Raw genomic sequence first — 25,070 nt, forward strand, 5'->3', positions numbered from 1 at the left:
AGCTACATCAGGTGTTTCTCTTTTTTTAAAATTTTTTTTAATATTTATTTTTCAGTTTTCGGCAGACACAACATATTTGTATGTGGTGCTGAGGATCGAACCCGGACCGCACGCATACCAGGCGAGCGCGCTACCGCTTGAGCCACATCCCCAGCCCCTACATCAGGTGTTTCTCAATGCTAAATACCTTAACTACTAATATGAAGAAATCTCTAGGTGTCTAAATTGTTTACTATTAACATACAGAAATTCTGAAATAACAGGAATGTAGAGCAAAGAAAACTGCTATGTATTCCAAGGAGGGTGTCCTTTTGTCTCTATGTCCTGTTTACAATATAGCCTGTCTTGTTGCCTGGAATGGCCTTTGGGACTTTTTTTTTTTTTTTTTTTTTTGAGAGAGAGAGAGAGAGAGAAAATTTTTTAATATTTTTTTTTTTTTAGTTTTCGGTGGACACAACATCTTTATTTTTTATGTGGTGCTGAGGATTGAACCCAGTGCCCTGTGCATGCCAGGCGAGCGCGCTACCGCTTGAGCCACATCCCCAGCCCCACCTTAGGGACTTTGTAAGCACACCCCAACATCAGGTTGTAGAAAAAGCCCCAGAAATTTAAACCTCCTTTATTTACTGAGCCAAGTGTAAGTGCAATCCTTCCATACCTTAAAAAATCAGTGGTTTTCCTATCAATAACACTATTAATAATTGTAGGGGCTCTTTTTCAAGTCTAACAAGTTCACGTATTAATGGAATGCAATGCGTTAAGTAAAATAAAATTTGAGGCTTTGACAGTAATCGCTGCAGTTACTTAACTTTATTTTAAATACAAAAACCGTAAAACATAGTATTTATGCAAACACCTGAGGACTGTTCAAATGAGCACAGAATCTTCATACAAACAATTTGAAAGAAGATCAAGTTTAAGGAAGAATCTAGTCTTATAAGGAGTAACAGATGAAACAATCCTTTAAATAAGTGCATTCTTATCTGAAGTAGATTTGGTTTTCTAAAAAGAAAATGTACATTCTTGCCCTGGTGAATATTTTATTGGCATTTATAGGAAATACTTCTATAACTGATTCTCATAGCTTATAAACATTATACCAAAATTATGCAAAAATAACAATAAACATATAGCACCATTTCCCTTTGAAAGTTCTAACTGATAAAATAAAGTCCAAAACAATAAGTCAGTACTAATGTATCTTTCAAAATGTAGCAGAATGGCTCAGAACTAATCAAATTAATTAGAAACATTGCATAGGATTGAAAACTTCCCTGTATGGAAACGAATCTATGGATTGTTTCTTATCACCTGAAGAGTAAGCTAGGAGGTACTGGTGATAGAAAATGATACACATATTTTTTAAGGAATAAAAACATCTAACTATATACATAATTCATAATAACTCTGTGGCAGTGCAAAGTGCCATATTAAATTCAAAAAGAAAACATTTACTTATGTATACCTATAGGTATACAATAGTATATAAATACGGTAAAGTATCCACGAGGAATAAACACATACAATAAAATATATATCTTTTAATATTTGGACACAGGTATTTTGATAAAGAGATGTGAGAAATGAATGAGTACTTAATGTCCAAGCTTAGCAAAAATATAGAAAGTTTTAAAATAACAGGTATTTATTGAAAGAAATTTAATCTGACTCCATTTAAACCACACTTGTAGTATAAACATCTGCACAAAATGATCGTTCTATCTATCCTATTGTTATTATCGAAAACTGATAAGAACACTTTATAAAGCTTATAAGCTTTTTTTAATCTTTAAATATGAAGAAGTACCACACTGAGAGAGCTAATAACAGAAAGGAAAATAATTTATATGGCTATTCCCTTTCTAGAAACTGATAAAACATGAACAGAACACTGCAGAATCAGACCAAAATATTGAGAAAGATATGATAGCTACAGGTACATCTCTTCTGAGAAAAAATTCTTATGGATTTAATCTATGACATTTTCCCCTTTGGGATTTAGCTGTTTTGGTTCTACGTATAAAGATTAAACAAAATCAAAGGTTTTTCTCTGTTTACTGAATGGAGTATATTTGTAAACCACACAAAGAAAGTAATAAAAATACAAAGAATGAGCTGCCAATTTGGGTATGTTAATGCTCTCATGTTAAATGGTTTTTAAAATAGACTTGACTGTTAATGTAATTCTGAAAGAACATTTTGAAGAAATTTCTACAAAACAAAACTGCTCAAAGAATACTTTCAAAATTAAAATGTTATCAGTACACCTGAGAAATTTTGTCAATACACATTTTTTTCAATCATATTTTCCTTCTTTAAGTTTTTCAATGTAGTAACATAGCTTTAATGCTGGTCCCAGCTTCAGCCCCATATACTTCATCATCACATCACTCTTAAGTAGCAGCAGAGCCTTCCCATCAATTTCCTAGAGAGAAAAAAATGATAAAATTAATTTTTTCATATTTTGTCGTTATTTATACATAAGAACACGTAAAACAGAGAGCAGCTGTACGTTCCAGATATATATTCTCTGAATATGCATTTCCTGAAAACTATTAAAAATAGAATTTGTACAGTGAAACGTTATTTGATGATTTGTAAATTTACTTCAAATTTTAAGAAAAAAGAAATTTACCCTAGTATCTTTGGTTAGTGTCCTAAACATCAAACTATAATTTTAAATACTGTGCTGAGAAAAATACGACTATGACAAAGGGTCAAAAATTATAAATGGTAATTTCAGATAGTCATTAACTTTCTGAGAAGAGCTAGGAATATGTCAACATCAATGCAAACTGTAAATGTGTCATACATTATTATCTTTAGGTCTAATGCTAACCACTTAGTTGTCTAAAGTTAAGTTAGATGCCCAAACTAATTACCAATTTTCTTATAATATTAAAAATATTAATATATATAATCTATATAATATAATCTATACCAGATTATTAGAGTACTAATTTTATTTGGAAGAAAAAACTATAATATTACTTAATAGTCACAAGGCATCCTCCTAAAATTCTTTATTACCTTAATTAACCAATTTATGCTATGGAAGTATATTATTTGGTAGTCATGAGATCCTGTTTAAAATAAAGGCATATTTAATTTTATATAGTTGCTGGATTTATTGGGTATCATAGTAAGAAGGCCACCCTGTTACAGATTGTAGTCGCCCCCTCCTACTCATGGTCCTAGGGCTGAGCAGGGGGTGGGCAGGATCCTTGTATATGTCTTTACAAAAAGGGCAGTCCACCTGAAAGTGGTAATGCGGAATCATCCTCTTGAGAATGTGAGGCTGTTTAGAATATTAGGCACTTGGATACCCATTTAAAGAAAGACAATTAACCTATCATTTAAGGATCTAATGTTGGGCAAAATAACTTTTCTCTTAAATGGAAAAATCAGTTGATAGGGTTCCCCCACCATCCACACAACTCAGTATCCAACTGAAAGGCCTGCACAGAGGTCATTCAAAGGCATTACGGCAGCAGGAAAACCGGATCAAAAGATACATTACATGTTGCCTGAAGAGGTCGGCGAGGGGGCCTGATATCTGAGGATCTGTATGTTTCATAAACTGTATCACTTCATCCACAGACCAGGTTGAAGGGTCCTTAGAGAAGCCTTGTTTCAGGACACTGGGGTCAGGTACAGCTATATAACTTGGAGCTTCAATGGGGGGAAAAAAAAAAAATCATACTTGACCTGATCATTATACTGAAAGAAGAGATGTTAGGTAGGGAGTAATGGTCTCATTCCTGGAACCTTCACTTACGTACCCAAGCAAGGACTCAAGACTCCAACTGTAAAATCTAGTAAAAGCCTACATTAAAGATGATCAAAACAGCTGCATAAGAGCATCCCATCTGACCTCCCCCAAATGATAGCAGCTTCAGAAGCTCCCTTAAAGCTTCAAAAATCAATAAAACAGACCAAACAATCCAAGGCCTCTTTGGCCATGCAGCAAAAGATCTATTACTTGGATTACATTAGATTAATCTAACCTAATTCATTACACTATTTCAATGATTTTTTCTCAATCTTTCTTTTTAATCTAAATTAGTTTTATTTTACTAGCTAAATACAATGGAAACTCCCCAAATTTACAAGTTTATAATTGTTTAAACTTATTCACTTTAATCAGTGTTTCAACAATCCCATTATCTTGGAGAACCAAATTAGTTCTTTTATCAAATCTCTCCTACATATTCAGTATGACTACTTTTTTGCATCACTTTAACTTTTTAGATTGGTATCTCTTGTGACTTAAATGTGAATCTGAATTTAAGAAAATAGGACTATGATCTGCTAACCTAAGTCAGAACTTTTTAACATTTTATTTAATTCCTCCAATAGATAATTTGATTGGAGGTTTAGATGCTTAATAAAGCAATAATTGAGACATGGAACAATTTAGGTACTCATATCTCAACAGACTTTAGCTGTGCTGTTAACTAAATTGTACTGACATTTCTTTCATCCTAACAAGTATTCATTCACTTAAGTAAAGCAATAGACTCCTTAAAGACAATGGGTGATGATGATAACTGAAGAACAGTCAACACAAATTTGATCTTTTTGCGTGAATTAGCCAAAGGCATGTCCTTTCTTTTCTATCATCTGGGTTATAAACAAGTTAGGAGCGGGGCTGGGGATGTGGCTCAAGTGGTAGCGCACTCGCCTGGCATGCATGCGGCCGGGGTTCGATCCTAGCACCACGTACAAACAAAGATGCTGTGTTCGTCAAGTACTAAAAAATAAATATTAAAAAAATTCTCTCTCTCTCTCCCTCTCTCTCTCACTCTTTCTTTAAAAAAAAAAAACAGGGGGGATAGTAGAGGATAGGAAAGGCAGCAGAATACAACAGACACCAGAATGGCAATATGTAAATCAATGGTTGTGCAACTGATGTGATTCTGCAATCTGTACACGGGGTAAAAATGGGAGTTCATATCCCACTTGAATCAAAGTGTGAAATATGATATATCAAGAACTATGTAATGTTTTGAACAACCAACAATAAAAATTAATTAAAAAAAAAACAAGTTAGGAGCATTTTGAATATTTACCCAATGAAAAAGTAAAGAAAAACCGAAGATCATAATGGTTCTTTTTTTTTTGTGTGTGTAGCTCTGAATTTTATTACTTTTCTATCCAACATTCCAACTTCAAAGTGAAATAATCTCTATACTAAAATATATCTCCTCACTACTTGTCAGAGAAAAGAAATTTTGCTGGGCTTTATCAATCCAGGTAAAAATGATGATGGTACAGACTATGTCCTACCTAAGGCATTCTGACGATTTGAACAGAAAAGCCATCTATCATCTTTAACTCAATAATGACACATTATATAACCTAAAAAAAAAAAAACCAGAAAAATCACTGGCAAGGCTAATTAACCTCTAAATTAACTTTTTGTGGGGTTTCTGGTTTCTATCATTAGAATCCGGTATACTTACATATTAAATAACATGCAAGTAATTTTACAGATTACTACAGATAAACTATATGTAAAGATACATTTCCTGGTATAAAAATAATTTTATATTAAAAAATAAAACAACTATAAACTCTTCTATTTTTAAACTATTATGTAAAAGTAATTTAATTGGGACCATGTCTTCAAAACAATCAGAGAAGGTTACAAACATTACATTACTGCTATTCAAATAATTATATGAAACTAATTATGTAAAAAATCTAAGTCCAGTCATGCTTTTCTCCCAAATGGTTCCACCTAAAATACACTGGGGTATCAATATTTCTAAAATAAATACAATAAATGTGAATTAATTTCCCCAACACTGTTACTAGATTTCTTTCATATAATAAAGATCAATTATTTTTTTCATTCAAATGACGGGCAAGGTAGGACAGGAGATTATAATGAGCATTACTGGCAATCAGGGTTCATGAACTCAGCTTTAATTAACAACTGGAGTAGCCTAAAGAAAATAATGGTAGTAACACAGTGACACCTCTAGACAGTTTCAAAGTAAAATGCTTTCTTGTTCTCTAGAAACACAGGCAGTGCAGTAGTTGAGTATGGCCCTGGAACCAAAGTGTCTGGGTTAAACCAGACACTGCCTCAGCCACTTTCTAGCTAAGGGACCTTACTCAAAGGACTCCTGAGATTTTTCATTTGAAAATTTTTACCAGCACCTACATCTCACAGAATTCTTTAAGTGATATAATGTATAAAGCTACAGAAAACATTACTTTTGTGGAATGTAGTGTCACATAGTGATGAAGATGATGATTTTATTACCTTTAAGTAAATTATTAATAAGTAATATTATTACAACTAGCCTTTTTACTGCTAGGAAGACCAGAAGCTAAACTTCTCTACTTTGGCCAAGTAGTATTAGACAAACATTTGGAAGTGAGATAGTCAGCATTATAAGTAACCTTTTAGAGCCTTTTACTGAAGCCAGTCTTCCAAAGTTCATACTTTGTGAAAATACTTAAAATTTCAGGGTATATTACCCCTTAGGGAGTAAACATTTATCTTTAGACTCTGAAAACAATGTCACTCTAAGAGACAATCTCCACAGGAAGTGGGGGATGGAAATGACAACATTAAATATCTAACAGTATGTGTGAAATGCAGTTGCCCACAGATAACATCCATGATAAAAGACAAGGGGGTTACTTGGTTCCCACTTTGTTCACTTAACCTGGCCTAAATGCCCATCTGGAGGAAAAATGACAGAACTCTTATTCCCACCCTCACTCTCCTGCACTCTTAACTCTTAAAGGGGTATGGTGCAGCAGCCATCTTTGCACATGGAAAGCTATTTTGACTCTTTGCAAATGGGAACAAGATGCTGCCCTGTTTATATATGTAGCTTTGCCGTGATGAGGGAATAAAAGAGGATGGATGTGGAGAATGGAGAAATTGTATGGCTGTGGCAATAGAATGCTAGAACCTTGATGCACGAGTTGCACACAGGCTGGGACCAGGAGGGGTCTCAAGAGAGAGAAAAATAGATCAGAAAGGAGAGGAAATGTATCCTTGTAGGCCTCAGAGTCATGAGTCCAGATTGTACCCAGGGAAATGAGAAATTACAATTGCTCAAGAAAACCACTAATCTGAGAAGTTTCTATCAGAGACATGGTTGGTGATCCAGATCCCTAGAGACAATTCTGTGTTCAAATCCATGAGGATTAGAGCAACTATAATGATTTGGCCCTTATAGTGACATAAAGGAGAGAACTGGCCTCCCCGATTTTAGCATTTCCCCAGTAAGAAACACTCTCAGGGGATACTGTTGTGTGTGGAATCCTCAAGGGAAAAGATAAGCACACTGGCTGAAAATCACTATTTTTTTAATATACCTTCACTTTTCTTCTGCATTTGGAATTTATCTTCAGAGTAACTGCTCTTGGGAGATGATTTGGTCCCAACTAGTGTCGAACTTGAGGTGCCTGGTACATTCTGAGGAAAATTCTTGTAGAATGAAGTTTGCATAAGATTTCTACAGACAGGATTCAAAGAATCTCCTGAATTTAGTGATGAATTCTTGGAATCTTCAGGGAGATTTTCCTCTTTGGGCATGCCCTCTCCCTCAGGAGACAGTAATTCTTCTACAAAGAAAAAGACAAAGAAGATTATCTTTAGATAACCTTCGTACAGCTCAAATACTATTAAAGGGTCAAAAATATCTCCAACAACAGTTCACTTAATTCATGTTATACTGAACCACAAACTACTGACACAAAGTACATGGCCATGACTTCCCTCCTCATCATTTATAATAATGGACACTGTCCTCAAAACCAAATTGGTTCTGTGAGGTCACCTATATTTCTCAGGGAAATTTAACGTCTCTTTCCAGTCTTGCCACTAAAGCTGTGAACTCCTGACAAAATCATCTGTTCTTAGGAATGTAGTTCTTCACAACTATTTCGTTATAATATGATCATATATAACAGTTGGTTTCCAAAATCTGCTTACTTCTTGAGCAGTGAAAATTTTCACTGGAGAAAGGTACTAAGTTTTTCTATAAATCTTTCTAAAAATATTTTAGCAACATAAAATTGAATGGAAAAGGTTGTTACAAATTTTTTTCTTAATCTAGTGAGAAGTAACAGCTGTGCAGGATTTCTGAAGGAAATACAGTGCTGAAGCTGCCAAAGTAATATCCTTATTGCCAAACTTACTTGGGCAAATATACTCCCTACCCCCAACACCATTACGCCAAGAACATACATAAGTGGTAGCAGAGGAATTTTCTTCTAGATCCTGGGGTGTATCACTGCTATTTACCTTTAGAGGCATGCATCTTTGTTTTGAGCAGCTTAGGAGAGACAGGAACACTACAAGGTACAGGTTGCTGAGGAGATCGTTTGATGCTTTTCTTTCCTGTTACTTCCTCTTTCACTGTTTTTATTTTATAAAAAGAAGTGTTATAACTAATTATAGTACTCAATTATTTTCATATCATCAGCATGAAATATGTTTCTAGATCATTTGCATACTATAACTTCATCAACAATGTCAACTATTTGAATGTTCAAGAATAACATGTGCTTACTTTTTCCTATTAAACATTTCCACTAGAATAATATTCAAAAGTACTTCCAGGAATGTCTAAACTTCATTTATTCTGGGGTCATCAGCTCTCTATAAATATTTCAGAAGACAGTGAGGCAACTCATTATAACATACGTAAAGACCTTGAAAAATTGCTCCTATGTGCAAGAATAGTTAAGGGTTAAGATAAATTAAAGATATGGTACAACAGAGGCATTATTTTGTAGACCAATCCTGAACTTGGGCTTCTCTTATAACAATGTTAATGCTTATTATTCAACCAAATGCACTTGTACCTAACGGACCACTCTTTCAAGCATGATTCTGAAAATAAAGACACGTTATAGGTTAAGTATCTCTTATGTGAAATGCTTGGGAACAGAAATGTTTCAGATTTCAGAGATTTTCGTATTTTGGAATATTTGCTTACACTTTACTGGTTAAGCATCACTTATCTGAAAATCAGAAATGTAAAACACTCTGTAATCTGAAACTTCAAGCACCAACTTGACACTCAAAAAAGTTCTGGACTTTAGAGCATTTATAGAGTTTTGGATTAGGATATCCAACCAATAACCTGGTTTAACCTCAAACTAAAAGGACCAATAAGGTATAATAGAAATCTAAAGTCTGATAATAGAACTCAAAAGGGAAAAAAGGCTGCCTTGAGGAAGTATGAAAGTCAAACTTCACTGGATTAAAAATTCTGACTAGGGTCTAGGCATGTCTCTCAAAATCGTATGATGAACAACCTTTAGCAATCCAGTTTCTGACTGATTATCAACCAGTCCAGGAGAGCTCTTTAATACTTGAGTTCTATTTTTAATCATGCACCATAAAACCAACAGACAAAATATATTATATTGCACAACAAATACTATAGAATCTATCAATTAATTTAAATATTTAAATTCTAAGAAAAGAGGACTGGGGATATAGCTCAGTGGGAGAGCACTTGCCTGGCATACATGAAGCCTTGGGTTCCATCCCGACCACTGCAAAAAAATAAAATACAATAAAATTAATAATAATTAAATTCTAAGGAAAAAATAATTTTCCCCTATTAATGATAGAGAAAATTCTAGTACTAAAGTATTTTTCTATAGATATTTGCTTATCTCTAAATCTTAGCAAAGTTCTAAAAAGTCTATTTTTTAATTTATAATATACTAATGCTTTCATTGTGAAAAGTATATGAAGATTGTGTATCGTCTACTATCTGGAGCTGAAACAAACAAAATTGACCCTTCTGCTTCTAGATATTATAGTAAGCTAAAGTAAGAAAGTGTTCCTACAGGGATAACTAAGAAAAAGATAAATTTATTTTCAAAGTCATCATAAGGAGGCACTTTCAGGATGACTCATAAAAAACCTTCAAAAACCCATTCCTTAACAAAAACACTGAAAACCTCCCAGTTTAGCTAACTAGTGAACCATCTCTACCCCTCAGGGCACACCTGGAATGCAGCCTTTGAAGAGCTTCTTTAAAAGCCCTCTGTTCTCCCTTATGGGCAGAACCACAGCCTCAGGGACAGGAGTCCCCTATAATTCCCCTTTGCTAACAAAGCAATACACCTTATTTTCACTCTTTCTCAAAACTGTGTTCTCCTACCAAATCAGCACTGGGGTAAGAATGGAGTTTTTAATATCAAAATTAATAAAACCTATCCAAATTAACTTTTAAAACCTCTGGAAATGAAACACCCAAATTCTACGGCATTTTAATTTGCCCTAATATAATCCCATTACCTCACTTTCCTCAATGGTCTTGTAAACCAACAACTTCACAATTACAATAGGTATGAAAACCAGCAGTCTAACAATCACTGGAGAAGGTGTGGAAGGAGACCTCTCCCAACAGGTACAGCCATGAAGACCCACTCACTATCTGTGCGCGTGCATGCACTACTGTAAACATGGCCTGGTATCTACACACACATGCATGACCCTTTGGACAACGTGTTGCCTTCAGTAACCACGTAGGCATATTTACCAAAGGAAAGGCAACACGGCACACTGAGGGTGCATGTGCTAAACCACTGACACTTGGCGCCTGCGCAAACCTGCAGGACCCCTGTGCGCCTGGGTAGTAGCTCTGTCATAACTTCCTTATGATTTTATATAGAATATCCATATAAGTTAGGCAAAGTGGCTAATATGTAATGTGGGGGTGAGGGTAAAGGGGGGAGAGGGCTCCTATATATAACCAGGCCTTTGGATGTGGATCCAACCCAGTCTGTGCTGGCACAAAACAAACACTGCTTCTTGTTGGAAGCCCCTGTGGCCTGTCTCTCTGTGAGCAAATCCTACATTTCTTGGGTTCTAGTGTCTGGGATTTGAAGGTGGTAATCATACCTTCTTTGTCACTGGGGTACAGGCCCCCAAACACTGAGGAATGTGACCTCACCTGGCCTAGCAGACCAACTGATGAATAAGGGACTAACCCTTCCTGCATGCAGGTGCAAGGACCCTGGGAACACAAGGGAAATCTGTAGGAACCAGCTCAGGGAGCTCCACCAGACAGGTAGAAACCTGGAATCAAAAGCTAGACCTGCCCTAAGTGGCAAAGGGGAGACTGATCAACTCCAAGAGTTGCCCTAGTAGTGTATTGCATGAGACAAAAACCACAACCAGGCAGCAGGTTGGAGACATGAAGTAGGCTAAATCTGGAGTGGGTACAGAGTCCTAATGCACAGGTCCATGGTAATCCTCACACAATTTATGGCAGTGTCAGGCTCTTCACAAGGTCTATGAGACTGGGTCAGATCAGGGATTTATAGGAACCTGCCAATGTTAAGAGGCACCTGAAACCTCTCTGCAAGGGGACTGACCGGAGATGGTTGAAACAACTGCTCACTCTTTCCCTTTTCCCCATTCCTCATGCATTTGATTGTCATCTGTTAGGGGGAATAAATGAGTGGCGAACAACATAAGCTTCTTGAGTGTATGATAAAAAATTTTAAAAAGGGATATTCTGAAGATTTTAGAGCTAACTCCCAGAAAACTCTGGACCTTCTGTGAAATAGATTGGCCCTCTTCCAGAGTAGGCTGGCATGCCGAGGGGGTCCCCAGATAAGGAGCTGGTTAGCAAGATGTTCAGAGTTCTTGTAGGGGACCCTGGGCACCCTGACCAGTTTCTTTACATTGATTGCTGGCAAGGCATGGTCCTCTCTTTGCCATGATGGCTAAAGGCTTGACTGGAAGATAACTGTAAAATTATGATGGCCCAGGTAACAGCTCCCTTTTAAAATGCCAACTGGAACCTTGAGAAGCCCATTCTACCTGGGGAGCCAGAGGAGATCCCCCCACCTTAGGAATCCCTGTATTCCCCACTGCTGCTTGCACTACCTGCACCTACTGCAACTGGAAACACGCCAGAGGCTGCTCATACCCCTACTGAAATCATAGGTAGATTAAGAGGCAAAGTTTGTGGCCTCTGAGGAGGCAACAACCAACAGCCCTGACTGCCACCCTATTCCCTAGTCCACTGGCAGAACGGGACCCCAATTACTGACAACCTGAGAACACCTGGTTTAAAACTGAAAATTAAAGTAAATTCCTGGGCTGATGGTAGAGATTTGAAGATGGCTCAATAGCAATTCCTGAGGCCCTGGCCCCAGCCTTTGTAAAGCAGTGACAGACAGCTCTCAAGACGAGTCTGAGCCCACATTTCTACATTCCCTGGCTCTCTAGTATGTCTCCAGCAGTATGCTAACAATATGAAAAATGTGCCTGGAATAACCCATGTCAGAGACCCACAGCCTTCCCTGGAGTACAAAGTGTTGAAGGGGCTCCATTTAAAAATATAGTTGGACTTCACTGAGTTCCTCAAATATCTAGGGCTATAAACATTTACTGGTCTTCATGTGTACCTTCTTAGGATGGGTAGAGAGGCAAGTTAACTTGCAGAGAGAAGGCATATGAAGTAGCCTGATCTCTCCTAAAGGAAATCATTCCCTGATTTGGAATCCTATTCACCTTGGGATAGGATAATGGGCTGGCATTCATGCTGAGTTGGGTGCAAGTGGTGGCAAAGGGTTGAAGATCACCTGGAAGTTACATACTGCATATTGTTCCCAGAGCTCCAGGAAGGTGGAGTTAATGAATCAAACTCTATAAAACTGTGTTAAGAGTCCCACCTGCACTGGGACCAGGTGTTGCCAACTGCTTTAAGAATTAGGTACAGCTCTACTATAAAGAGAGGGTTCTCCCCTTATGAGATTTTTTATGGATGCCCTCCTCTCATTATAAAGGGTATATGAGGAGATCTAAAGGAATTGGGCAACATTACTCTGAGACAGTAGATGCAGGCTCTTGGCTCGACCCCACGGATTAGTGAATAGCTACCAGTGAGCCTGACCACTGATGCCCATCCCTTTAAACCAGGAGATGCTGTTTGGGTAAAGAATGGAACATCCAACCCCTAAAGTCTCTTTGGAGGGGTCAGTTCACTGTCATTTTATCCACCCCTACTTCAGTGAAGGTGGCTGAGGTGGTCCCCTGGATTCAAAGCTGAGTGAAACCAACTTCTTGTGATTAGGAGTGCATTCCCGATCCAGCTGTACCATGCAAGTGCAAGTTGACCATCTGAAACAAGCAAACTGCACCCCAAGAGACTCTTGAGGACAACAACCCACTCACGGCAGAAGCTTGAGGAATCGACCACCTGCCAGGATAAATAGACTATTAGTCCTTTCACCATAATGCTTTTGCATTGTCACCCCTTACCCCTCTCTGGTATCACAGTCTTAGCCTTAATTTTCACCATAGGATTAACAGAGGCTGCTCCACCCATCTGGCAATGGGTTGAAAATTTTCTATTAGCAGTCTTTTACCTCCTTAAAAAACAAAACAAAACAAAACAAAACTTTTTAGTTGTCAGTGGACCTTTTTTATTTATATGTAGTGCTGAGAATCAAACCCAGTGCCTCACACATGCTAGACAAGTGCTCTACCGGTGAGCCATAACTCCAGTCCTCATTTCTTTTATGAGAAATTAGAAAAAAAGCCCACCTCGTATCTCCATCACAACCAGAAACCTATTCCTAACCTTGGCAGAGACTATAATTCAATGTCTGAATGTCTCTTCTTGCTGTGTGTGTGGAGGAACTAATATTGGCGTGCGGGGGGCTGTCAATGGTCAGGTGAGGCTAAAGAATTAGACCCCCATGAGCACTATAATGGAACAATGTCTCCCCATTCAAATACTGGTGTTTGGTTCCAAAATCTCAATTATTGGAAAATATCATCTTGCCTGAAAGAGAAAACAGTTTAACATCTCAGTTGGAACATGTCTGAGTCAAAAATTCTTTAATGTAACTACCCAGAAAAACCAGTGGTGGGGATCCTCAAATCACAGAACAGAATCCTCACCCCCAATGTCAAATTTCTCTAACCTCAAACAGGCCTGGGACAATGCTGCCATAGAAATCAAATGGCAAGTCCCAGGTAGACTTACACTGGGTATGTACAAGGGCCAACTATGCTAAACTGGCCCAATTCTGGTCTGGATCTTGTGTACTGAGGACAATTCAATTCACCCCTCCTTTTACCTCCTTCCATTACCCAGAGGGGAGCAATTGAGAGTCCTAGGATATGAAGACCAAGGAGTATAAACCAATTAGACCTGATACTTTAAAAAAAAAAAAAAAACAACTACTAACCAAATAGAGCAGAATATACATTCTTCTAAAGTGTACCTGGAACATTTTAAAGCATGATAGGGAATACATATGCTGGGCCATAAAACAAGTCCTAACAAATTTATAAATACTGAAATTATATAAAGTATATTCTCTAACCACAATGGAAACAACTGAAATCAGTAATAAAAAGAAATGTGGAAAACTTACAAATATGTAGAAATTAAACTAATATTTCTAAGTAAGCAATTAAGTCAAAAAATTAATCAAAAATAAAATTAGAAAACTACTTTAAAGATAAATGAAAACAAAAACAACATCAAAATTGATAGAATATAGCTAAATTTGTGCTAAGAGGGAAATTTATAAATACCCATATTACAACAGATGAAAGAGCTCAAGTCTTAATCTAAGCCTTTCACCTTAAAAAACTAGAAATCAAGAGCAAACTAAATTAAAGAAGAAAAGGGAAGATTAATAAAGAGCAGAGAAAGAGTAAAAAAATAATCAATGAAATCAAAAGTTGATTTTTTGAAAAAGATCAAGACTGACAAGGTTTTAGCTATACTGATGAACAGATTAAAACTGAAGACTCAAAATTATAAAAATCAGAAATGAAAGTGAAGACATCATTATAAACTTTACGAAAATAAAAATATACATAAGGAAATACCATGAACTGTATGCCAACAAATTAGATGATGTAGGTGATATGGACAAATTTCAAAAAACAGAAACTACCAAACCTGACTCAAGAAAAAAAGAGGAAATACGAATAGACATAATTAGTACAAGTATCGAGTAAGCAATCCCCACCTCCCACTTTTTTTTTTTTTTGGTACTAGGAATTGAACCGAGAGGGTCCTTTACCAATGTGTTCTTCACTTTGTGAACATTAAGCTATATTTCATCTGTAATTTTTTTAAATATAGTTTTTAGTTGTTGATAGACCTTCATTTTATTTATTTATATAGGTACTGAGAATTGAACCCAGTGCCTCACAAATGCCAGGCAAGTGCTACCACTGAGCCCCAGCCCCTTCCTCCATCTGTAATTTTTCTCCAGACAATTCATAGTAAAATGTTTTTAAAATGACTTTACTAAAATATGCAAACACGGGATTTGTCAAAATAATATCTCCTAAGAGGAGTATTTCCTTCCAAAATATTTTTGAGTCGCCTATTCAGAAAATGTAAGATAAATGGAATACTATACATGAAATCTTAGGAAAAAAACAAATCAAATTTACAATATAATGTATTCAATATCTTTAATTGCAAGCTAATTAGAAAAACTAACTAAGGTGTTGTTCAAGTTCTTTTTCAAATAGCTGAATCAAGCTTTCTGTGAAAGGAAATTGAGATTAAATAATTAAAAATAGTATTATTTGATCTGGGATTATAGCTCAGTGGTAGAGCACTTGCCTCGCACTTGTGAGGCACTGGGTTTGATCCTCAGCACCACATAAAAATAAATCAATGAAAGTATTGTGTCCATCTAAGAAAAAATTATATAAAACAAAACAGTATTATTTATGATTACTTAGTGTATTATGTCAAATAGTAATCTAATTGTCCCAGGGATTGAACTCAGGGTTGCTTAACCACTGAGCCACATCTCCAACTTTTCTGTGTGTTATTTTGAGACAGGGTCTTAGTAAGTCCTTAGAGCTTCACACTAAATTGCTGAGGCTGGCCATGAATTTGTAATCCTCCTGCCTCGGTTTTCCGAGTTGCTGGGATTACAGACATGCATCACCGTTTCCAGCTTATCCCAGTTATTTGAATAATCTGAAATTCAAACATTCTGTGCTTAATTTTAAAAGAAAAAAAAACATACTTTATTTACAATCTATCAAAGAATTTTCAAAAATCTTTCAGTGTGTAAATCATTGCCGTTGTTTTTAATGCTCTGTGTAAAAAAAATCATGAAATAGTACTCATTTTTTTTTTTTTTGGTAATTGTAGATGGATAGTATGCCTTTATTTTATTTGTTGATTTTTATGTGATGTTAAGGATCTGACCCATTTCCTCACACGTGCTAGATAAGCACTCTGCCACTGAGCTACAGCCCCAGCCCCAAGAAAATGGTACTCACAACTCCTCTAACTCATGGTTTTTTTCTGTCCCAAATTACTCTTCGAATCAGAAAACCTATCAATACCCCCCACACAGGTAATCATTCCCTTTCTGGCCATCTTTCCATTTCTCTTAACTCCTTGGAAGAAGAAAGGATGAGATCACATGAGATCATGAACCTTCATTCTTCTTCTTGGCAGCTACATTTTATTGTTCCTATCCCCATGTCATATAACACAGGCTAAGAGTTCACATATCCTTTCTCTCACAACTTAAGAGGTATCCACTTTGCAGACAGGGAAATAGAGGCTTAGAAAATAGAGGCTCCATACATACTTTGTCCATGAGCACATGGCTAATTAACAGCACAATTTAAGATTAAAATTTAGGCCTGTCAAATTGTATGCCCTTTCAGGACATACATTATAGTGTAAGTAATGAAATCTAGTTCTGCCAAATTCCAATACTTGTGCCTTTTCCAATTCCCATTTCACTAGATGTACTTCTGCTGGGACTTTGCAGTATCATATATTTATTTCAAGGAATTCACTGGGCAGTTACATAAGTGGCAAGAAAGTGGAAATAGGACTTCCATTAGGATACTACTTTAATAATGCAGAAGGGGTTTAACAGGGTTCTGAAGGAGGAGAGAGACAAATAAATGGAAAGGAAGGAACAGATATTACAGACTTCACTGAAGTAGAAGAAGACAAGGTTTATGAACAAAGTGTGAATAACCAGGAGGACCAAAAATAGAAGAGTAACTTAAGACAGCACCCAAGCTTCACACACAAATGGAATGCAAATTTAAATCCCTGGTATGGTACTCTATATTCCCCGAATTTCCAGCACCTGGTTGGAAAACCTTGTAGCTTCAATACTTGAGAACTTTAGCTGCTCTTAGAAGACATACATAAAATCCTTCTCAAATCAGCAGAGCATGGTTGGCTTTCATGAGTCAGATGAAAAAGAACAAAGAACAGTTGCCAAAAGGCTCAGAAGGGCTTTCTCTCTCTTTTTTAGTTGTTTATGGGCCTTTTATTTTTATTTATTTATTTTTAATGTGGTGCTAAGGATCAAACCCAGTGTCTCACACATGCTAGGTAAGCACTCTACCATGTGCTACCACCCCAGCCCAGAAGAGCTTAATTACTTTAGGGATCAGAAACAGAAAACCTGCCTCTGAGACTAAAGGACTACTTTACAGCCATGTTCTTATTCAGGAATCAGTTTGTGATTCTTATGGAAGAGAGAGAAGCAGCCCAGGCTCAAATGTTAAATTCAAGCAGATCGTTCTTTTTTTCTTTTTTTTTGAGAGAGAATTTTTTTAGTATTTATTTTTTAGTTTTCGGTGGACACAACATCTTTATTTTTTATTTTTATGTGGTGCTGAGGATTGAACCCAGCGCCCCGCACATGCCAGGCGAGCACGCTACCGCTTGAGCCACATCCCCAGCCCAAGATCATTCTTTAAAAAAAAAAAATCCTTTTATTTGTTCATTTTAGTTAAACATGACAGCAGAGTCAATTTTGACCTATTTATACAAACATGGAATATATCTTATTCTAATTAGGATTCTAGTCTTATGGATGTACATATGTGGAGATTCACTGTGGTATATTCATGTATGTACATAGGAAAGTTATATCAGATTCATCCCACTCTTTCTTATTCCTATCCCCACTCCCTTCCTTTTATTCCCCTTTATCTACTCCACTGAATATCTATTCTTCCTCTCCACTCCCCTTGTTGTGTGCTGGCACCCATATGTTAGAAAGAACATTCAACCTTTGGTTGTTTGGGATTGGCTTATTTCACTTAGCATGATAGTCTCCAGAGTCATCCATATAATAGCAAAAGTCATAAAGTCATTCTTCTTTATGGATGAATAATATTTCATTATGTATATATACCACATTTTCTTTATTCATTCATCTGTTGAAAGGCACCTAGGTTGGTTCTATAGTTTCTTAGGATTAAAGTCAATAACTTCAATCTAATAGAAAATGTGTAACCAAAGAAGCCAAACATTAAAACCCATTAACTCTGATTCTTAAGTTCATATCAAAAGGAATTACTTTCTCACATTTAATGAACAGAAATAACTATATATTATACATTTCCAATTAGCTTGTTTTGACTAAAATGTTTATTTTGAGGAGACAAAAAAAACTGAATTACACACTTGCTTAAGTTAAGCATACCATATAAAATACTGGTATAAAAGTTTACATTATTTTCTCTCACCTGATTTATCTTTATCAAGCTCTGTAGGGCTATGAATATTACTCTTATAGGAGCTGAAAGGCTGGCTGCTCAAAAGGTTATCACACTGCAGGCTGTGGCAGAAAGTCTCAAGAAAGCGAAGAGCAAATGATGCGCTATTCACAGGAGGAAGCTGAATGGAATGAGTTTCCCCATCAAAAGAGGCTATTTATTAGAGGGGAAAAAAGATGTCAGTCATTTCCTATCAACTTAGGAAATATACTATTAATTCGAAAGTTTTATCAATTCATAAAGGAATAATTATAAGTTATGAAAGTTTCTCTCAAACACAACAGCCTGCATTAGTAAAAAAATCTTATTTTAAAATATTCATAAAGTAAATAAAAACAAATATTTTGATCTACAACAACACTTCCTTCTATTCCAAACATTCCATGGTATCTGTTGTGGTATCTGATCAAACAATCATGGAAACCACAAGCTGTATCTTTTCTCTTCATGAGTTCTTGAGTCACATTTTTGTTTAAAGCTTCTTTATGATAGATCAAACTGTTTTCCATACAAATTACAACTAAGATACTGTCATCAATCAAGACACTCTGTTTGTAGGGAGCTTATCAACACAGACATATAAAAGGAAAAATCTTATCTTTTACCAAGTATCATTTTGACATTGTTTGTATTTTGAAAGTAAACTTTCCAAACCACAGTAAGAAGTCTATAAATATATAACCATTACACATATTCCATTATATCAGTGTAATAATTACACAGTATAATAGAATATAAATATTATAAATAGTCTGTTACAAAATCCTAGTCTCTAAACAAAATCAAATTTGGAAAAGAAACTGTAAATAAAGAATTAAATTAGTATACCAGTTATCACTTCTCCTCCACGATTATCTGGCTTAAGATATCCAAAAACAGTTTTAGACTGAAAGGCACAATCTACACAGGCCTGCACAGTCCGACGGAGCACCACATTTACAGGGCCTGGGCCAAAGTGGTCAGGTAGCTGCTGGATTCTCTTCGGATCCAGGTGTGGACCACAGTTTCCATGTTTGTTTATATAGACACAGACTTGAGGGGAAATGTGCATACAGATAAAACAATGAGACTGATTATTAAAAGAACTTTGTAAAAACAGTACATAATTACTATATCCCATGAGACACTTCAAAGAGAACTTAAATAGAGTTAATATCAATGATCTTTTCTAGTAAAATACGTAAATAAATATATTTGTGTAGGCATTAAACATATAAAGAAATAATCAGAATATTTACTCAACTTAGAAGTTTGCCCAAATTAATAAAAATGTTAGGAGCATCCAAAAACAATTCTTCATACATTCCTATATTATATAAAATGGTACAAAGATAATATTTTTCTATTGGCTGGGCATGGTGGCACACGCCTGTAATCCCAGAGCTTGGGAGGCTGAGGCAGAAGGATCATGAGTTCAAAGCCAGCCTCAGCAATATCGAGGTGCTAAGCAACTCAGTGAGACCCTGACTCGAAATAAAATACAAAACAGGGCTGGGGATGTGGCTCAGTGGTGGAGTGAACTTGAGTTCAATCCCTGATGTTTAAAAAAAAAAGGCGAGGGCTAGGGTTATAGCTCAGTTGGTGGAGTGCTTGTCTAGCATGCATAAGGCCCTGAGTTCAGTCCCCAGCACCACAAAAAAAAAAAAAAAAAAAAAAAAGATATTTTTCTATTGTAATTTCACATAAAATTTAAGAATTTCTTTACAAAACTGATTATTTTGGACATATCCCTTTCAGACTGAATTTATTTTAAATTATCAACACTGCACTTCAATTGTATTTTCTGAAGTAATGTAAGGAATACATACAATAATAAATAATAAATAAATAATGTAAGGAATATGTCACAGTAAGTTCTAATGACAAAGAGAAATTTATTTTGTTAATTAAAAAAACAAAACATTCCTTTATATGAGACAAGGTTGGCTGAAAAATAATTTAAAATAAACTTTCCTTGGTATAATAAAAACAGGATATATAAGTAATCTATCTATAATCATACAAATTTCAAGTTTCAATAATTTTTATGAGAATAAAAAATGAGTCAACATATTCTGTAAAAACATGATGGTAGCTCATTATCAAAACTATTGTCCTGGGGCTGGGGATGTAGCTCAGTGGTAGAGCGCTCGACTAGCATGCATGAGGCACTGGGTTCGAGCCTTAGCACCACGTAAATGTAAAATAAGAACACTGTGTCCATCTTAAACTTAAGAATAAATATTAAAAAAAAAAAAAAAAAAACTATTGTCCTGGGGCTGAGATTGTGGTTCAGTGGTAGAGCACTCGCCTAACACGAGTGAGGCACTGGGTTCGGTCCTCAGCACCACATAAGGAATATTTAAAAAAAATATTTTTAAATTGTAGATGGACATAATACCTTTATTATTTATTTATTTATTCTTATGTGGTACTAAGGATCGAACCCAGTGCCTCACACATTCGAGGCAAGCATTCTACCACTGAGTCACAATCCCAGCCCCTACAACTAAAAAATATTAAAAAAAAAAACCTATTGTCCTCCTAAATCAGGAAGTAGATTTTTTTTAATATATATTTTTAGTTGTAGATGGACACAATACCTTTATTTTATTTTTGCGTGGTGCTGAGGATCGAACCCAGTGTCTCATGTTAGGCAAGCACTCTACCAATGAGCAACAACCCCAGCCCAAGAAGTAGATTATTTTTAACCCATCAATGTATATAGCACAATTTCCATACATGTGAACAGTCTTCTTATTTCCAGGACTTCAAAGACATTGGAAATAATACAAAATAAAAGGTAATTTTATAACTCATTTAAAAATTTTAATTTACCTGTAGACATCACTATTTTAGATGTCCCAGGAATGGCATCCTTATCATATGAACTACCACGGTCTCTGGTCAGAGAACTTAGAGAAGCTGAAGATGTTGAACACAACACAGGAATACATTTCTCCTGTATTAAAAAAATATATATACAAAATATAAATTATTCTTTTAAAAATTACTAGATAATTATCAGTTATCAGAAGTCCTCAAGATTGGATACCCTTCTGTGTACCATGAACTGCAGTGCTTTCTAAAACTAAGTTCCCCAGAGGCCCACAAGCTGTCCAGGTCAGGGGCAAAGAGAACAAGAGGCTAGGATTCTCCACCCTATCCTCTGCTCCAACTTAACATACCTTAGTCAAATTAGTTCACTCTGTAAAACCTGTTTATTTTTTAAGGTGCCCTGTAAGACAAGTTTTTTAATACTCTGAAAGAAAAGTCTCTAAATCTCTTTTGTTATGGTTTGATTGTGAGGTGTGCCCCAAAAGCTCATGTGTGAGACAATGCAAAGAAGGTTCTGAGAAATGATTGGGTTATTTACCAATCCTTTACCCAATCAGTGAATTAATCCCCTGGTGGGGATTAACTGAGTGTAATTGAACATGGGTAGAGTGTGGCTGGATAGGTGGGCATCCAGGGTATGCATGGCTTTGGGGTATATATTTTGTATCTGGCAAGTGAAGTCTCTCTGCTTCCTGATCATCACGTGAGTGAGCTGCTTCCTTCCGCCACATTCTTCTGCTATGAACCTCAAGGAATGTAACCAGCCATCTATGGATTGAGATCTCAAAAACCATAAGCCCCCAAATAACTTTTCCACCTCTGCAATTGTTCTGGTCTTTTAGTCACAGTAGCGAAAAAGCTGATTAAAATATCTTTCCAATAGGAAAATTTTCAGCAAGGCACAAAACCTTAGAAAGCAGTTGCTTACCCTCATTGTGTCTAGTCTACATTTCTCCATACTTTATATGTCAATAATTTTGACAAAATTACAAATGGCTTAAGTACATACAAAATTATGCCTATTGCATATAGTAATCAGTTTCCTGAGCACTATTAAACATGATTAATATTCTGTTTCTTTTACATCAACTTCCAGGGTTCTAGGAACTTCTTTCAAACACTATTCTCTGATATCAGAAAAGGGATTTGTGTGCCTGGAAAAGGTAATAATAGAGAACATAATACTTAGGTTTAGTGACTTTTGTTTTTTATTTTATAAACTTTGATTTTCAAATAAAAATACAAATATCAATATAAACACCTTAACATAAAGATGATACTGCCATTTTGTTCCATACAACAAATATTAGTTGAAACAAAACAGAAATGCCAAAATGTCTAAGGAATGCTGCTGAAATACTCAGCCCCAATAGAGCTTTTATTTATATTTAGAGTGGATCTCTACACAGGATATATCTGAGTCTTCCAGAAACATCCATCTTGAGGCTGGACATGGTTGTTCAAGTCTATAATTCCAGCTACTTGGGGGGCTGAGGCAGGCACATCGCAAGTTCAAAGCTGGACAGGGTAACCTTTAGTGATACCCTATCTCAAAAATAAACATTAAAATAAAGCAATAAAGATGCAGCTCAGTGGTAGAACGCTTGCCTAGGATGTGCAAGGTCCTGGATTCAACAACTAGTACAGCAAAATAAATAACCCATTTTGAAAATCTCTTAATTACAGATGTTCAAATTTAATAAAATTATTATTACATTTCGGTCTGGGTCTACTATTTTATTATTTGTTTTCTACTTGTCTCCTTTGACTTGTCCTTTTGTTCTTCCTTTGCTGTCTTTTGTGGGATTATGTGACTATTCAGAATTCCACTTTGTCTTTATATCTCTCACCTCAGGGGTTTATATCACAATTATTTTATGTAGTATATATCTATGTGTGATATAAACAGAAAAGGACTATAATTATTGTCATATAATTATAAAGAAATTAGGAAGGGGTAAAAAAACAAAAAATAATATTCACATTCACCCAGAGATTACCATTTTCAAAGCTACTCATTCCTTTTTAAGGATCTGGATTTTCTATCTGGTCTCATTTTCCTTCAGCCTGCTGAACTTCCTTTTAGCATTTCTAATACTGCTACTTTGCCAGTGATGAATTTTCTTAGTATTCTTTTGTCTGAAAATGTCTTTAGTTCACCTTCATCCTTTTTAATATTTTTTTTAGTTGTACATGGACATGATACCATTCATTTATTTAATTTTACGTGGTGATGAGGACTACCTAATGCCTCACAAGTGCTAGGCAAGTGCTCCACCACTGAACCATAACCCAATCCCTTCGTGCTTTAAAAAAAAAAAAAATGTTTGGTTATAGATAAACATACGTGGTGCTGAGGATTGAACTTAGTGCCTCACACGTACCAGGGACGTATTCTATAATGAGCAACAACCCCAACCCCAGCCCCTTCATCCTTTTTTTTTTTGGGGGGGGGGCAAGTGGGAGGATGAGGATGGGTACCAGGGATTGAATTCAGGGGCAGTAGCCCACAGAGCCACATCCCCAGCCCTGTTTTATTGTATTTTATTTAGAGACAGGGTCTTACTGAGTTGCTTAGTGCCTAAACTTTTACTGAGGCTGGCTTTGAACTCCGAATCCTTCTCACCAGCCTCTCAAGCCACTGAGATTATAGGCGTGCACCCAGCCTTCATCCTTTTTTAAAACCAATATTTTTATAGCCTTTGTTTCATAGGAAAGTATAATGAGAAAAATATTTTTCACAATAGCAACAAAAATCATAAAAATATGCAGAAACAGACATGAATAAACTAAATGTGTATGAGTTATATAAAGAAAACTGTACAACTATAAGACTCTTTTGCTTTACTGACAAATAAAAATTGTGTATATTCAAAGTTTACCTTCATCCTTGAAGAGTATTTCTGACAGAGAATTTCTGGGCTTCCATGGTGTTTGATGAAGAATGCCAGATGTTCAAATTTTTGTTTCTTTGCATGTATTTTTTCATTTTTACATTGCTGCCTTTACAATTTGTTATTTGGTGTTGGAGACAAAGCTCAGTGGCACAGCACTTGTCTAGCAAGTGTAAGGCCCGAGGTTTGATTCCCAACACCACATACACAAAAAAAGACTTGCTCTCTGTGGGTTTCAACAGTTATTATATGCCTTGGTGTAGACTTTGTTTTTATTGTTTATTCTTGGTTGAGATTTTTATGTCTGTATATTTCTGTGAAATTTTGAGATTTTTTTTCAATATTTTTTCTCCGGGCAGTCAGTCTGTCTCCCTCCCCATCCTGGAGCTCCAACTACATATGGGCTACACCTTTGACATTACCTAAAAGGTCCCCAGGGCTCCGTTTTCTTTCTCAATCTTTTTAATTTTGTTTCAGTTCTTCATATTAAATAATTTCTATTCTATTCTTCAGTTCATTTACTCTTTCTTCTGTCACATCTAATAAATTCTAGTTACTTCTATCTGTGAACTTTTTACTTTAGATATTGAATTTTCAGATCCTGAAACTTTCATTTGGTTCCTTTATGTTCTTTCCGTTTCTCTGCGAAGGTGGCCTATGTTTTCAATCACTGCAATTGTGTGTGTGTGTGTGTGTGTGTGTGTGTGTTAAAATCTATCAAGGACAGCTTTAAATTGCCATTTTTAAAGTATTTGATTTTATTGGTGCATTATGATTATGCATAATAGTAAAATTCACTATTATTTGCAAAAGCACAT

General features: G+C 35.9%; 1 protein-coding gene across 1 annotated transcript in view; it reads right to left on the reverse strand.

The window, feature by feature from the left end:
• Positions 1-2,296: 2,296 nt before the first annotated feature.
• The window catches only part of Scml2 (Scm polycomb group protein like 2), a 51,625-nt gene continuing 28,851 nt past the window's right edge, over positions 2,297-25,070 (reverse strand). Inside the window, exons 8-14 of the mRNA XM_077106997.1 lie at positions 21,359-21,482; positions 19,370-19,573; positions 18,512-18,694; positions 8,276-8,389; positions 7,345-7,593; positions 3,521-3,672; positions 2,297-2,425 (exon numbers count right to left, since the gene is read on the reverse strand). Coding sequence (XP_076963112.1) covers positions 2,297-2,425; positions 3,521-3,672; positions 7,345-7,593; positions 8,276-8,389; positions 18,512-18,694; positions 19,370-19,573; positions 21,359-21,482 — 1,155 coding nt within the window. The remainder of the gene's footprint in view (positions 2,426-3,520; positions 3,673-7,344; positions 7,594-8,275; positions 8,390-18,511; positions 18,695-19,369; positions 19,574-21,358; positions 21,483-25,070) is intronic.

The sequence above is a fragment of the Callospermophilus lateralis genome, chromosome X (genome assembly GCF_048772815.1).
Source record: "Callospermophilus lateralis isolate mCalLat2 chromosome X, mCalLat2.hap1, whole genome shotgun sequence".
Lineage (NCBI taxonomy): Eukaryota > Metazoa > Chordata > Mammalia > Rodentia > Sciuridae > Callospermophilus > Callospermophilus lateralis.